At 41.3% G+C, this 16,315-nt stretch overlaps 2 protein-coding genes across 6 annotated transcripts in view; one reads left to right on the forward strand and one right to left on the reverse strand.

The window, feature by feature from the left end:
• The first annotated feature begins 290 nt into the window (after positions 1–290).
• Positions 291–14,779, forward strand: stat2 (signal transducer and activator of transcription 2). 5 transcript variants are annotated; one of them, XM_080845675.1, is made up of 25 exons: positions 291–415; positions 551–641; positions 1,352–1,487; positions 1,749–1,902; positions 2,138–2,233; positions 2,517–2,609; positions 2,724–2,802; positions 2,920–2,987; positions 3,361–3,512; positions 3,710–3,868; positions 4,037–4,126; positions 4,495–4,554; positions 5,218–5,238; positions 6,012–6,105; positions 6,492–6,539; positions 6,895–6,978; positions 7,335–7,433; positions 7,644–7,779; positions 8,032–8,084; positions 8,214–8,308; positions 10,218–10,357; positions 10,583–10,771; positions 11,870–11,921; positions 12,449–12,519; positions 13,564–14,779. In XM_080845675.1, the coding sequence occupies exons 3-25, from the start codon at positions 1,357–1,359 to the stop codon at positions 13,770–13,772; spliced, it is 2,373 nt and encodes a 790-aa protein (XP_080701801.1). In that variant the 5' UTR covers positions 291–415; positions 551–641; positions 1,352–1,356; the 3' UTR covers positions 13,773–14,779. The 5 variants fall into 5 exon arrangements, with proteins under 5 accessions (XP_080701801.1, XP_080701802.1, XP_080701803.1 ...); XM_080845676.1 differs by having other exon boundaries at positions 292–415; positions 564–641; XM_080845677.1 differs by having other exon boundaries at positions 293–419.
• A 1,346-nt stretch (positions 14,780–16,125) lies between these two features.
• endou (endonuclease, polyU-specific) overlaps positions 16,126–16,315 on the reverse strand; it is a gene marked incomplete at both ends in the record, with an annotated part of 13,696 nt that continues 13,506 nt past the window's right edge. The window contains 1 exon segment of the mRNA XM_080846056.1: positions 16,126–16,240. Within this exon segment, the coding sequence (XP_080702182.1) occupies positions 16,126–16,240 (115 nt within the window).

The raw sequence follows: 16,315 nt of genomic DNA on the forward strand, positions 1-16,315 counted from the left end.
ATACCTTTGTGAGATGAGATAGTTAATTTCTCTTTTTTTAATCATAGTTATGCAATTGAAAGATCTTGATGTTTTTTGAATACTTGACTGACTGATGACTTTTATTTTGGCATGTTTCTTGTTTAACTGTGGCCGGAAGTTGAGCGAGAACTCAGTTGACAGACAGCTACGCTGGCGCTCTGTTGGATAGCTCGATAAGTTTCGTTTTCCACATGTCACTTTGGTGGGGGCGTTTCTAGGAAATGCTCACCCATGGACATGTTATTGCATTATTTGTCTCCACTGTACGACTTGCTCGGGACAGATGGAACTTCCCCTCTCTGATGAACACATTGAGAAATGTAGCTTTTTTTGACTACACGCGCATTGATTTGCAACTTTGCGGCTGAAATGAAACTGAAATTCAAGTGATACAGTGAGTGAGTTAGTGAAGATCTTTACTTAGTATGGTGTTCCGTCGAAACTATGGATAGGAAGTACACAGAACGGGTGTGAATATCCTTGATCCAGCGTAAATAAACACAGCCTTGCGTCTTGGCTTTCTTTACAGTTAGTTTTTACAGGTGTAATTGACCAGTGGGTTGCTGTCTGGTTGCACGTTTCACAAGTCTGCAAGGGACACCTGCCCCTTGTCCAATCAGGTAAGTTAACTTTTTGCCGATAGCCTGGCGTATTTTGGAAGTTGCCAAGGTAAAATAAACGGTTAAATGCCCTGTTCACACTGATGTTAGCTATCACCTCGGTTCGTTGAAGATTATGGCATTTGTTGACACCCTAGATACATCTCAAAACGTTATTAGCATGCTTTCTCTGAGGACAGAGGGCCGATGAGAGAGGAGACATAAGAGCAGCGTAGAGAAGACAATCCACAAATGTTTACCATGATCCACAAATAATTAAATATCCACAAATATGTATTTTTTAATTGTGTTGTGTAAAATTATAGCCACAAAGCAAATGTAACGATTTTAACATTTGTGGTCCGCTTCATGTAAATTTGTGGGTCACATGATATGGCTACTTTGATCCTGTGTGTGTATCATACCTGCTAGGTTACCGTATGCAATGGTACGTAATTTTCAGGTATTCTGTCGACTACAGTTATTCAGAACGAATTGTTGGCTCTACATAATTGCAGGCTTACATAAAGGACTTGCAGTGTCTTGTAAAAAGACAATTTAGCTGAAAGCATATTATTTAACGTAATATGTTAATAATATTACTTTGAACTGCCATGTTGATGCCCTTGAAAAGGGGAGTGTAAATCTTTCTAAAATAATGTTGTCAGTCAGTCAATAAATGTCCTTTCTCCTGCTGTCCTTTCTAATCTTCACACTTGCCACCACAATAGGAAGCATGGCCCAGTGGGAGAGACTGCAGCAGCTGGACCCAATGTATCGGCAGAAGGTTCATGAGCTGTATGACCGGGATGAGTTACCAATGGATGTGCGCCACTATCTTGCCACCTGGATCGAGAGTCAGGAGTGGTGAGTGAGTGCTTTAGTGATAGCTGGACATAATGTGGTGCTACAAGACCAAATCTAATGTCAGAATGCGCGCCTTGAGATATAAATTGAATTGAATTGAATTGAATTGAATTGAATTGAATTGAATAAAATAGGATACTGTGTCTGCGCTCCCTGCTGAGAAATGTTGGCAGTCTGATTTTAAGTCTAATATTCATTTATGTCTATGTGGTGACATTGCACATTTGCACCAGGTTAAATGTTTCTACTTGTGCTTTTCAGGGATCGTGCTGCAAGGGATCCATCCTTGGCTGTGGTCCTCTTTCAGGTCCTCTTGGAGAACCTGGATAACCAGTACAGCCGCTTTATGCAGGAAGGGAACGGAGAGAGCTTTGTGCTGCAGTGTAACTTTAGAAAATTCAAGCAGAATTTTCAGGTCCTTCCCCATTATCTGCCTCTCACAACATCTTTAAAGGAAACCTGTCTGTATCTGTCCGCTTATCTAGTTATCTTTAACCAATACTACATGTTTGGTAAGATATGGTAGTGTATGGTAGTGTACACCCTTTTCTGTGTATCTCACACATTTTGTTGGATTGCAACGATGCAGCAGATTTATATGCAGTATGAAAGTAAGAAATTAATTAATTGTGTTTGCCTACTACATACAGCGTTATCAAGAGGAGCCGTATACACTGGCCAGCACCATTCAGTGGTTCCTTACCAAAGAGAGGGAGATTCTACACATGGCTGAACTATCAAATCAGGTCTGTATCAACACCAGTCATTGTCGCCGTCATTCCCTTTACTATCAAAAGATCAATTATCATCATCATTGTCATCATCATCATCAGCATCATCAGCATCATTGTCTACATGATTGTCTTTATGCTGAATCCTACTTTCCCCACCTTCTCTCTCTCTCTTTCTCCCTCTTCCTCTCCCTTCCTTTTTCCTCTATCTCTCTGTCTCTGCATGCCTGTTTCTCTTTTTGTGTCTTTCTCTTTCTCCCCTTCACTGTCTCTCTCTCTGTCCTTCTCTCCCTTTCAGGTGCAGTCATTACAGGTTCAGCAGGAAAACATGGAGACGGACAACCAAAGGAACATGCTGAAGAAGTTGGAGGACTTGCGGCAGAAGGTGCAGGTGTGTGCATGAAAAAGAGAGAAGGGGAGAGGGAGAGATAAAGCTGTTTCAATGTCCAGTCTTTACCGCTGTAGTTTTAAGTGGTTATTTATTGGCTGTCTGTGTGATTGGCAGTTAATGGACCACACCGTGAAGTGTTTGGAAGAGCAGCAAGATGAGTTTGACTTCAAGTACCAGACCCACAAAATGGAAGGTGCTTCACTCTGTCTCTCAGCACCATCTCACTGTCTTTCATTATGCTCTCATTAGCAGTACTATTGTTGGTCATATTTTGCTCTCCGTTTGTCATCTTTGTTGTCTGGTGGTCCAGCAAGCGTTAGTCAGGCAGATCTGAAGGTCCTGCAACTGATGCTCAATCGCTTGGATCAGTCCCGCAAGGTACTTGACTGTTTGTGTGTGTGTGTGTGTGTGATTATGTTACACAACCATGTGACATCTAGACTTAGACTGTTTCACATAAGTAGCAATATGTGTAGACGATAGTGATTCAATTGCCCATGTCGCTCCAAGTTGATTAGCAAAAGATATTTCTGATGACACTTTACTGTTGGTTACCCGAGTTGAAACAAGGCCAAAGTTGTTTTGGTAAATAAGACATATTGGCACATTGCATGGAAATTATTGGCATGAATTTTCCTGTATTTTTTCACGTCTTTTACCTTTTGGTCAATTTGTCGCTTTCAATGTGTACCGCCAGTACTGCCCAATCAGAATGATTGTGAGGCCTCTCTCTCTCCCATCATCTCTCTAGTCTCTGCTGACAGCCCTGACATCTCTGCTGACCATGATAGAGGAGGTGGTGTCAGTGCTGGTGGAGGAGGAGCTGGTGCAGTGGAGGTGGAGGCAGCAGAAGGCCTACATCGGAGCCCCCGAGGACGCAAGTCTGGAGAAACTTGAGGAATGGTACGCACACATACTGCTCATGCTCAAACACATTCAGGTAACCTCAGGGATAGTAATGTCATTTCCATCCTTCTTACTCTTTGTGTGTGTGTGTGTGTGTGTGTGTGTGTGTGTGTGTGTGTGTGTGTGTGTGTGTGTGTGTGTGTTTATGTGTGGGTGGGTATGGGTGTGTGTGTGGGTGTGCGTGTGTCTGTCAGGTTCACATCTCTGGCTGAGGGTATGTTCCAGGTGCGAGAGTTCCTGCAGAAGCTTGAGGAGTTGTCTGGAAAAGTGACCTATGAAAGGGATCCCGTGATTTCCCAGAAGTCTTCGCTGCAGCAACGGGCTGACAGCATCCTTACCACTCTGCTCAAGAGGTACATATACACACACACTTTTCATATTTGTATCTCTTACAGTAGTCTATGTGTCACATCTGACTTTTAATATCTGTCTGTCTGTCTTAACACAGTGTTGAATGGCCTGTCTGTGGTGTTGTCTGTCTTTCTGAACTCGGTGCTGTCTGTGTTTTGGTCTGGTTTCAGTGCTTTTGTGGTGGAGACTCAGCCCTCCATTCCACAGGGGAAGGGGCCTCTAGTGCTGCGCACTAGTGTTCAGTTCTCTGTCAAAACTAGGTAATGGCGTACACTCACTCGCACACGTGCATACACACACACACACACACACTCGCACACGTGCATACACTCACACACGCTCACGTGCATACACACACACAAACACACACTTGCACACCTGCGTACACACACACACACAATAGCACATGTGCATTCAGTCACCCACACACACTCACATACCTGCGTACACACACACATACACACACACATGCGTACACACGTACACACACACACACACACACACACAAACACACACACACACAAACACACACACATTATCTTGCTAATATAAACTCATACAACCCATCTGCAGTAGCAGTATTTTACAGTGTGTCCCTCATAGTTCCTCTCTTTCTCAACTCTGTCAGGTTCCTTGTGAAGGTCCCAGAACTGAACCACTCCATGCAGGTGAAAGTTACTATGGACAAGTAAGACATACAGTTATCTTTGTCCGTCTTTGTCCTAGTTTGTTATGTATTCATCCAGTATTTCAGTACTTCATTCAAATTCTTCACTATAAGCTTTGGAAGTTCCCCTCACAGATTGACACAGATTGGTCAAGTCTTCCTTTGTCCCAACCTAAAACTATCCTTTCAGGCTGCCTACACACAATGCTAACTCTCTAGTGAAGCAATTCGTTTTCCAGTGGGTTGACCAGTGCTAATTAACCAACAGGCAGGACTATCTCGGGCTATTTAGGGCACTGTGTACTTCTCCGATATCCCATATTGCCATTGTGTTCAAAGTTCAGGTAAATTCAACTTTGACACAGTTTGTCACTGACCTTCTTAAGTCTGGGTTGGTGAGGTTCGTCTGACTTTTCCAGTTGTAATTCATACTTCAGGGTGGAGTTCCGGTTGAAACCGCCATCTTGGAACTGGGAAATTCAGAGTTTCATAGAGAGTATATCCAGCTTTAGTTCCATCATCCCCATTAATATGTTGTATTATTAGTTTTGTTATAATCTGTTTTTGTCTATGACGGCCCATGTGCTTTGGGCAATAACTCACAAATGTCTTTTTGGAAACACAGATATTTCTGTCATGTGTGAGTTTGGATACAATCAGCTGTTTGTTTTTGTGTGTTTACAGCGATGCTCCTCAGGTGAAAGGGTGAGTGTGACACTGTCTGTACTGCACTATACTATAGCTATTCTCCACTTTCAGTACTGCATTATATTTTAGCTATCCTCCACTGTACACCACTGTCAGTACTGCACTATACGTACTCTAGCTATACTCAAATGTACACCACTGTCTGTACTGCCCTATACCCCACTGTACAACTCTGTTTGTACTGCACTATATTTTAGCTATACTCCACTGTCTGTACTGCACTTGAATCTAGCTCTCCTCCACTGTCAGTACTGTACTTTACTCTAGTTATACTCCAACTGTACTCCAACTATACTGAGCTATTGTCATGCTTAGCTTTAAGACAGGACCAAAATGCACGGCACTCAAATGAAGGTTTAAATCAAAACAAGGATTCTTTACTTACAACGTGGGATTCAAGTAAGAACAGAAGAGTAAGATGGCTGTTGGAGGGCTTTCAGCTCTGGTGTTGTATGCTGGCTGTATGGTGATGGGGAAATGAAAGTGCAGAGCAAGAGGCAGTATGAGTCAGAGGCAGGAAGAACTGGCAAGGATAGTACAGGAACATTTCACAGGTTATCACTGGACACACTAATGCGCATCCACCATAGATGACACAGGTGTTGGTCAGAGACGTTTCAGATATAACAGTTGATGCAATTTAAACCTGCAGAAATTAAATCTAAATGGCTTCTTGTATACCTGATTATTTTCTAACTGACTTTAAATTAGCCTTCAAAGAACCATACTGCCACTTCAAGCGATGAGCTTTTATCCATTTGGGTGTCTAGGTATCGGAGGTTCAATGTGTTGGGAACGTCGACTAAGGCCTTGAACATGACTGAGAGCCTGCAGGGAGGCATGGTGGCGGACTTCAGACACCTGGTGAGTGAGACAGCCTCTGTTAGCCTGAGAGCTTGACTGAGCTGGTATGAGAGGCATGGGGAAGTAGGATCAGAATAATGACCATTGCAAACATAGGTGGCAAAACACGAAAAAAGGCATAGCAAAATTGATATTCATAGATAGTGCACTTATAAATTACACAATTCAATTTAGTTGTAGCACTTTTGCATGATTTGCAGATATTAAAAGTCTTTTGTTTAGGTCTAATTGGCCTTTTCTTGCACCTAATTGGATTTGTGTGAGATCATTCAGATTCTATTCAGTTGTTTGTTTGAGCCCACACACCTCCATTTTGTACTCAGCCTGATACAGGGCATCATTTAAATGAGTGTGTGTGTGTGTGTGTGTGTGTGTTTGTGTTTCAGACGCTCAAGGAGCAGAAAGTGGGCGCCGGAGGGAAAGGCATCAGCGATGTGAGTTAATGTCAGGTGACAAAGACAGACAGTTGTGTGCCTATTTGACCATAAACGTTGCAGCACTCTCAATTTACAGGGCCACATTTAATACTACTGTGTAGACTTGTTGCATTGGAGTGACACTACATGAATTATAGTGATTAACAGCACGTTCATGCTGTTTGTTTATGTAGGATGAGGTGTCTGTCATCAGGGGTGTGTTTTGGTCTGGCCTCTGTGATTCACTGCACATGGAGAACAGAATCATGGATTACAGCACAGAGGGTTTATATTTTGTAATGTGTTTGAATTTCTACGTATCAAATCTAAATTAATATGTTGTGTGTGTGTGTGTGTGTGTGTGTGTGTGTAGCTCTCTCTTAGTGTTACAGAGGAGCTTCATGTCATAAACTTTGAGACAGAGTTTAACCTTCATGGCCTGTCGATTAAACTAGAGGTGAGATTATCGATTCTTATCTTTTTTTTGACAAACAACTTTCACCCTGTTACTGTTATAACACCATTCATAACCCCTGTTAGTGTTATTACACCATTCATAATCCCTGTTAGTGTTATTACACCATTCATAATCCCTGTTAGTGTTATTACACCATTCATAATCCCTGTTACTCTCACTTATGTACTGTTATTAGGCAATTCACTACATACCCCTTATGACTAGCTGTACTGTTGCCTCAATATATTTCCATTTCTCTCACTGATGTCATTGCTCTCTCTCTCTCTCTCTCTCTCTCTCTCTCTCTCTCTCTCTCTCTCTCTCTCTCTCTCTCTCTCTCTCTTTCTCTCTCTCAGACATGCTCTCTTCCAGTAGTCGTGATCTCTAACTCCAGCCAGCAACAAAGTGCCTGGGCTTCTGTGCTGTGGTTCAACATGCTTTGCCGTGACCATAAGGTGAGTTCCTGTGCATGAGTGTGTGTGACTCATACGATGTCTAGCGTCATTGTTGATGCTGATGTTGGGTAACAATCTCCTGTTAGGGGTCTTTCATACGTTCACACTATCACAACCCACCTTATTGTGTGTGTGTGTGTGTTTCTCTATTTGTTTGTGTGTGTGTGTGTGTGTGTGTGTGTGTGTGTGTGTGTGTGTGTGTGTATCTAGAATGTGCTGTTTTTTGCAAACACGACACCAGCCCCTTGGCCCCAGGTGGGAGAGATGCTGAGTTGGCAGTTTCTGTCAGCTGCTGGGAGGGGCTTAGACACGCATAAGCTGGACACGATCGCACAGAAACTGTTTGGTAGGGATATTTTGTTAAATATATGTATTATGTTGTAGTATTGCTGCTGTTGTCATTGCCAATAATGAAAACAATAAATAGCACACTAAATGAAGTATTAGTTGAACATGCGTTCAATCAATGTATCCTACGGAGAAACTTTAGGAATAGGACCAGATGCTTGAGAATTTGTGTGTGTGTGTGTGATGGACATGAAAATGATTGAGAATTTGTGTATGTGTGTGTTTGTGTGTGTGTGTGTGTATTCCACAGGAAAGCAGCAGAGCTACGACAAATGCACCCTCTCCTGGGCCAGGTTCAGCAAGGTGTGTGTACTTGTTTATGTGCGTATGTGTGTGTGTGAGGCGGTTGCATATTATTTTATGGTGACTTCCTATCTGCGCTGTATATCTGTTAATTATATGTATTTTACTTGTGTGTGTATGTTTATAAAGGAAAATGTCCCAGATAACAGCTTCTCACTCTGGGTGTGGTTGGACGGTATCCTTTGCCTGGTGAAGGCCTACCTGGCCGATCTGTGGAAAGATGGGTATGCAGCTATGAGCTTTATTAAAACATTATTTAGAACATGGCATATCAAGAACATAGCATAGCCTTGACATAGAAAGGGACTTTTTGACAGTTAATATTTGTGTTTGTTTGTTTGGAGGAGTGTGTCATTGGCCCTGTGTTAGGCAGGTTTCGACTATGTACAGCAAGGGAAGCACACAGTCTGGTTTATCAGCCTGGAAAGCTCTAATAGTGTAATATTTATGTGATAATATTTGTGTGGTTGCCAGTCTCTCTAGACAAATGACTAAAGTGCAGTTGTAATAATAGTGTAATTTTGTAATATTTATGTGATAATGTTTGTGTGGCTGCCAGTCTCTCTGGACAAATAATGCAGTCGCTGTAATGAGGTGAACGTAATAATGTTCAACTATAAATAGATGGACCCAATAGTGTTAATGTGTATATACCGCTCTTGCCAGTAATCATCCTTACACATCACATGGCCATGATAAGACTGAAGGAATAATGTCCATTTAGGCTACCTTAGGCTACATTTAGGCTAGTTGTTGATGACCCATGGACTCCAGTATCTTACTAATTAACTTGGAAAACATCAACAGTGAAGACTTAATTCCCATATAATCAGAGCTGGTTGGAATGCAAGGCAGTTCACTACAAACAATTTAAATACTCATGTCAATAAACAGATATAAAAGACTAAACGTACCGCATAGAGGTGTGTAATATGACCGCTGCAGAAAGTGGGAGAATGAGCGAGAATTAAGTGGAATAAGGTATTTTCCCATCCATTTCTGGCAACAATAGGCTAAAAAGTCTGTTGTATGTATATTTCTGAATGAAAAATGAAGGAGCTGTAGTTTGTGGATGTGGCAGCTATACACCGAGTTCTGTCTAGTACCTGTCTAGTGAATATGATGATAAGTGCGACTTTATAGCAGAGATATATATTCTACTGGTAAATTGGAGCATTTTGTGAAATGTACATGTATATGTAAACTGCACTTGGCATTTATTGACACATTGTTATATGCAAAATATGCATGTACAGTATAAATAAAATGTGGGATTATTAGAGGGCAATAATATGTACTAATGGTAATACAGTAGTGTAGTAACTGTCTTATTGTGAATGCAGTAGTGTAGTAACTGTATTGATGTGAATACAGTAGTGTAGTAACTGGACTAATGTGAATGCAGTAGTGTAGTAACTGTACTAGTGTGAATGCAGTAGTGTATTAAATGGACTAATGTGAATGCAGTAGTGTAGTAAATGGACTAATGTGAATGCAGTAGTGTAGTAACTGTATTGATGTGAATGCAGTAGTGTAGTAACTGTATTGATGTGAATGCAGTAGTGTAGTAACCGTACTAATGTGAATGCAGTAGTGTAGTAACTGTATTGATGTGAATGCAGTAGTGTAGTAACTGTATTGATGTGAATGCAGTAGTGTAGTAACTGTACTAATGGTAATGCAGTAGTGTAGTAACTGTATCGATATGAATGCAGTAGTGTAGTAACTGTATTGATGTGAATGCATGCAGTAGTGTAGTAACTGTACTAATGTGAATGCAGTAGTGTAGTAACTGTACTAATGTGAATGCAGTAGTGTAGTAACTGTATTGATGTGAATGCAGTAGTGTAGTAACTGTATTGATGTGAATGCAGTAGTGTAGTAACTGTATTGGTGTGAATGCAGTAGTGTAGTAACCGTACTAATGTGAATGCAGTAGTGTAGTAACCGTACTAATGTGAATGCAGTAGTGTAGTAACTGTATTGATGTGAATGCAGTAGTGTAGTTACTGTATTGATGTGAATGCAGTAGTGTAGTAACCGTACTAATGTGAAAGCAGTAGTATAGTAACTGTACTAATGTGAATGCAGTAGTGTAGTAACTGAACTAATGTGAGGTGCTTGTCTGTTCAGCTCTGTGATGGGGTTCATTAGTAAGGGAAGGGAGAGAACACTGCTGAAGAAGAAGATGGACGGGACCTTCCTGCTGAGATTCAGTGAGAGTATTAAAGATGGAGGAATCACATTCAGCTGGGTGGAATCAGATCTGAGGGGTACACACAAGCATGCATACACCCAGACACACACATGCACACAACCACATACACAGGCACACACACAGGCACACACATACACATGCTTACACATGCACACATCTTGCATCAATTGGCATTGTCATCATTCAATAAATGATCAAGATGTTAGGATGATTTCAAATGAAAATGCATGACTCAGTGGAGAATAGTTCCTATAAAGCGGAATGTTTGTTCTTCCTGTAGGTAATAGGAACGTGCGGAGTGTTCAGCCCTTTACCAAAACAGATATGACTCAGATCCCATTTGTCGAGATCATTCGAAACTTCCAGATCCTGGAGGTTGGGAACGTTCCAGAAAACCCGCTACGTTACCTTTACCCTGACATTCCCAAAGACACGGCCTTTGGGAAATACTACGAGGAGGGGAGCGGAGGTGAGTGAACCAATCAAAGGTCTATAGCAGGGGTCTTCAACGTTTTTCAGGCCAGGGACCCCCAAACTGATGGCGAGATGAGCAGGGACCCCCTACTATATAAATTGCATACAATTTTGTTTATAATATACTGGGCCTAGTGCCAAATAAACATAGCTACCCTGTTATTGTGTCGATGGCACACATCCTCCCACATTAGTGAGATGTATCTTCTTTTCAATAACTCCTGACTGACACGATCCAACGGATGACGGAGCAGGAGTCTGGCGCATCGAGTTGTGTTGACAACATAGATGTTATAGTGAGATTGACAGGTCAACAAACCAATCACACCGCTAGCAAGTTGTTAAGATTGTAGGTAGTATTATGCTTACATTAGCTAGGAGGCTCACACCCCTCGCAAATCCTCACTTATTTTTCAGTTACAATTTACGTTTTTTGTCTATTTCTCTTTTTTAAATTTATTTTTTTTAAATCTAAGCAAAAAAAATTCAAACTAACAATTTATAGGTACAAACAAGACCAGCCATGGAGTTTGGTCCGCCATCTTTTATCTTTGATTTTCGCGCTCTTTAGACTTGGGCAGAAACGCGATCTGATTGGCTAGTGCCTGTGCATGAAAGGTGCTGTGAGTGAACCGGTGCCCAGCTTGAGAGAGCTCCTGTGGGTAGCTGAATGTGTCGATTGGACTGAAAGATAACGTCTTCTTGATCAATTTATACGTTCGCTACAATATGTTGGATTTATGTTAATGTACATTTAAAGGGAATAAATACAATTCTGATTTGGAAGACATTTACATTTTTTTTTTTTTTTTTTTTTTATAAATATTAAAAAAATTATCTTATCAACCAAAGATTTCGCGACCCCCCTGCAGTACCTCCGCGGACCCCCTGGGGGTCGCGGACCCCCTGTTGAAGACCACTGGTCTATAGTATGAGGCTTAGACATTTTCCTTTGCCCTGTATAGATCTCCCAACTGGATTAACCCCTATTATTATAATTCATACTGAAATCTGCACCTCTATGTCCGTAAGAAGCACATTTGGTTTGTCAAGATTGAAAATGTCACCAATGATGTTTTTTTTTCTTCCACAGAGGACAGTCCGTACATCAAATACATCAAGACCAAGTTGATGTTTGTGTCAGAGTAAGTATAGACTTGTTGCGTAGACTATGCATATGTATCTGTTTGTATGTGTGAATGCATGTATTTGGGTACGCCTGTGTGACGTGTGCCTGCATGTTTGAAACCCTAAGTCATCTCTCTTTACACCAGTCATAAGTTCCAGAGCCCTGATATCATGGCTATGTCCATCCCTTCAATGTATTGCTCCCACTTAATATGACTACCCATACCGGTTGCACCACACTTGTTTTCTTAGTAAAAGTAAAATACGCGAAGGGACATTTTCAGATTTGGTGCCAAGCACAGAAGAAGAGGTCACTGAAACCATGAGGGCATCTGTGATGTGTGTTGGTCAGTATGTTAAACGATTCAGTGAGCGATGATCATGATGTGCCCACTGGTCCTAAATGGTGTCCAGCAGTAAGCGTCATCGGGTCCCTTGGGAATGTATGAAGATGTCGATACAGATGCATCGCGCTTGTGATATGTCTGTCCTGTTCTGTACCATTCCAAATACACAGTAAGTAACTCTGCAATGTGATTGGTAGGAGCGGGGCTGAGGGCAACCTCTTGCAGCCAATGAACGGTCTGTGTTCGCAGCCGTGCGATGAGGTCACTGGTAAGTTCGAACACCCGCTTTATGTGCTCTCCTCCTGGCTAATCCTTCGAGCACGTGCTAGGGCGCTGTTGTAGTGGTGTAGGGTAGGATGGAGTGAAGGCAAAGAGAAGAGAGTTTTCATGGGTCTGTCTGCACTTTTACTTCAATAACTATTCTTTCTATCCCCCAGTCATTAGTTTATCTTTCTCTTCTTCCGGTCCGGTCCGGATGAACTAATGAGACTAGTGACCCACTTTGACATGAATGCTTGCCCCATAGAAGTACATTGAGATAGCTGTTACCAACATGCTGCATTCTAATAAACCAGCAGCACCTGTTGGAGTAGTAGGTTGGTCAGGCTTAATGTTGCCTCCTGCTGTTCAGTTGTGGAATTTAATCTGAGTTGCAGTTTGACCATGATTTACCCAAGGCCTCTAAGCCTCCACTGCATCCCTACATGATGTAAGCAATCCCGGATGAGCTGATCTCTGCATGCATCTTGTCTCCTGTTTAAGTTCTATATCTCCTGGTAGTGTAAGTCCCATTTGTGCTTCTGTCAGTGTACAGGGTAGGATATTTTAGATGAATATTTAGATGAAACATCATTTTGCCACCACCATAGGGTGTCAGCACCTCATGTAATGCATGCACCCTCACGCCGAGATCTGCCACTACCAACCCTGCTTGTGCTGCCAATCAGGACCTTCAGCTTCACGGGGCTATTGTTTTGTGCTGGCAGATAACTGGATAGGCTGTCCTGCATAAAGGAACTGCTCCTATCTAAAATCTAATTGTACTAAAATCTGTACTTTGATTTTTCCCCAAAGCATACAATTTGTACAGTATCTCGTTATGAAAACAATCAAGGATAATAAATATATATACAGTAAACACGATTACACTAAAAGTTTTTTTTTAAACAAAAAGTCTATTGTGGTTCATATGGGAAGGAGGTATGGACTCCTTTTTTCAATTTTTTTTTTCCTGTACGAGAGATTCCTGTTACTCCAAATGAACTCAGTTGTACACTTGAATTGGGTTTGCTGACTGTCTCTCTCTCCCCAGCTCCAGTCGAGCCTCTGTTGAGCTGCATGGATAAGGTGTTGTTAAATGAAGACGGGGATCTGCCTCTGCTGAGCGCTGGGGCTCCAGCCAGTCCAGACATAGCAATGGATGACGACCTGCTGCAAAAGTTCCTCAGTGACCCAAACATGCTGGAGGGGATATGTCTGTCAGAAGACACTAGCTTCGCTGATCTTATCCTTAGTCCCTAAGTGCTTGCGTTGCTTACAGTTGTCATTGGCGTATGTGGCCATGATTGACTTAAACCACAACACACATTTAATAACCCCCAAAAGCCATATTTAAATCCACACACTATCAAACTAGCTGAATAAACCAGAGTCACTGGTGGAAAATAAAGCCTTTAAGCCTGGTTTTTGCCAGATATGCACATTTTTTTAAATGTTAAATGTTTAAATGTTTTTTATTTGTTTGCTGAATGTATTGGCAATCTTTAATAATTACTATTGGAGAGGAATAGGTTGACCCTTTTGTTGGGTTGACTCCAAAACAATGTGCACTGACAATTTAGTCATTTTTCATTTTTATTTATTGATAAATCGCTAGTTACTTGAGCCAAGTGTAACTTATTGGTTGTTTTCCCCTAAACTGATTGAACTGAACTGATCACTGAATTCGGACAGCATCCATAGAATCCATCACTCTAGTGTAAAGGGTTTTTTTGAGCATCATTTTTAATTAGATTGGAGGGGAATGGAAGGAGCTGGTAGCTTGGTGTCACCAGACAAGTGTTTAATTATTGAGTAGTAATCCCAACTGAGCTGTGAGCAATAGGAAGACAGAGCCAGGATCAAGAATTCTGTATTCTGATCATGCAGCTATAAAAATGGCTGACTAAGCGCTTTTTCTCTGTGAGTTTTCCAGAATATAATGCCAGTGAAAATGTAGTTTAGAAATAGGCGTAGATAGAGTCAGGGTCTTCATCACTGTACATTTAAACATTAAATACATCACATTAATTAAATTACATTACATCTTGCATAATCATTCTGCTTATATCTCAGTTTTATGTTATACAAGTTGGTTGGTTGCATGACTGGACACTGGCTGCTATGATGCTGAAAAGCAGTTACATTTCTAGCTTGTGAGTGCACTGATCTGTTTGTCCTGTTTACCTTTGGAAGCAGTTGGAACGTAAGTGTAGATTGTCACTTGTGATTTTCTTCTCTATGTAAATAAAGTCTCCCTTGTAGAATTATTTAGTGTTGTGTGGGATATCCTTACAATTGGGAAAGTACAGAGGATACCATATAGGTTACAAGCATAAACGCACATAAACTGAATGTATACGAAATAATGAAAATAATGTGACATAATATACAACGGACCAGGAAGACTCCTGGTTCTTTCACACATTTAATTTCAGAATTATAAAGGCCACTGCGCTCTTGAGGGCTGTCAATGCAATTTTTTGTAGCTTTGCCTAGATCTGTGCCTCGATACAATCCTGTCTCTGAGCTTTGCAGGCAGTTCCTTCGACCTTGTGGCTTGGTTTTTGCTCCGATGGTAATTTTGTCAACATTTGCACCAGCATTGATGTATTAATTACATCACAATACAGTCATATAATTATATATACTTTAGTTAACAGCTAAAAACACAGCCCTTTAAAGCAGCAATAAGGAGTTATGTTCCAAAACTAGCATGCTAACTACCTAAAAGGTATGCAAACATCACTTACAGCCCCACTGACGCTGATAGAAGCTTGCCAACACACTAACTGGTGTCTTTTGGCAGTATAGCTGGCAATGTCCAGCTTTTCAAGCTGGCAATGAAGCTTTTCTTCCATTTTTGCAAGGTGTTCCAGCCAGGAAACACAGAACTACATAGTGCATATCCTGGATGGCTAGTGGGGAAGACACCGGTGTTTATCTGTCCTTCACATGACCATATGCTATCAAAATGAATTTGAGGATGGTACCAAAACTAGTTCCCTATAAAACCATACCTTAAAAGTGTCAAATTGTTGCATAGTGTTACTTAAAATTTTCCAAATGACCCAAGAGGTTCAGTGGCTGTCTCTTAGACTGAGGAATTGCCTGTCCTTGGACTAATCAAATTTCATTAGATTGCTTTTCAATGGTTACTTGAAATAACAAGAAAGATCCCTTTGTGAACCCCATAGTAGTAGAGCAGAGGTACTCAGTCATGTTTGCATGCATGATTTTTGAGAACAGTTCGAAACGGCTTCCCCATGTATTCCCATGAGTAACCACTGAGAGGCACTACATGTTACACCTGTTACAAAAGAAAGTGTGTAACAGGATTAAGTTATGACCGATATGTTCAAAATCAGTACGATATACAGTCAATAAATCACAAACCAGTCCACTACTTTAGTCTGCTTAATGGCGAAGAGAAGATGAAATTCTATTCAGAGACAGAGAACTTTGACCAATATATCTTTATCATACTGCACCTGGAAAAAATGGCCCACTCAGGAATACACTGTATTAGAGGATGACTGCTGTTTTTTATTTATTTATGTTTGTGTGTTTATGGCCAGGGGATCAACAATGCTGCACCAATCAAATCCCTTGGATCCTAGGGTGTGGCAGGGAAGGCGGAGCCAATGTACTTCTTGCCGTTGCCATAGGAGGAGTTGTCCCAGGTGTATGTCTGAATAATCAGGGGCTTGCCACCCAGGCTCAGCTTACACCTAAGAAAATACACATGTACAGGATGAACTACCACACAAACACACAGACACACACACACATCCTTACAGACACAC

The sequence above is a fragment of the Sprattus sprattus genome, assembly GCF_963457725.1.
Source record: "Sprattus sprattus genome assembly, chromosome: 10".
In the NCBI taxonomy this organism is placed as follows: Eukaryota; Metazoa; Chordata; class Actinopteri; order Clupeiformes; family Clupeidae; genus Sprattus; species Sprattus sprattus.

Bases quoted from the DNA above. Each gene is read 5' to 3' on its own strand.
- stat2 (XM_080845675.1), top strand. From the start codon at position 1,357: ATGGCCCAGTGGGAGAGACTGCAGCAGCTGGACCCAATGTATCGGCAG. The intron at 4,555-5,217 runs GTAAGACATACA...GTGTGTTTACAG, and splicing joins GTGAAAGTTACTATGGACAA to CGATGCTCCTCAGGTGAAAG. The intron at 6,106-6,491 runs GTGAGTGAGACA...TTTGTGTTTCAG, and splicing joins TGGCGGACTTCAGACACCTG to ACGCTCAAGGAGCAGAAAGT.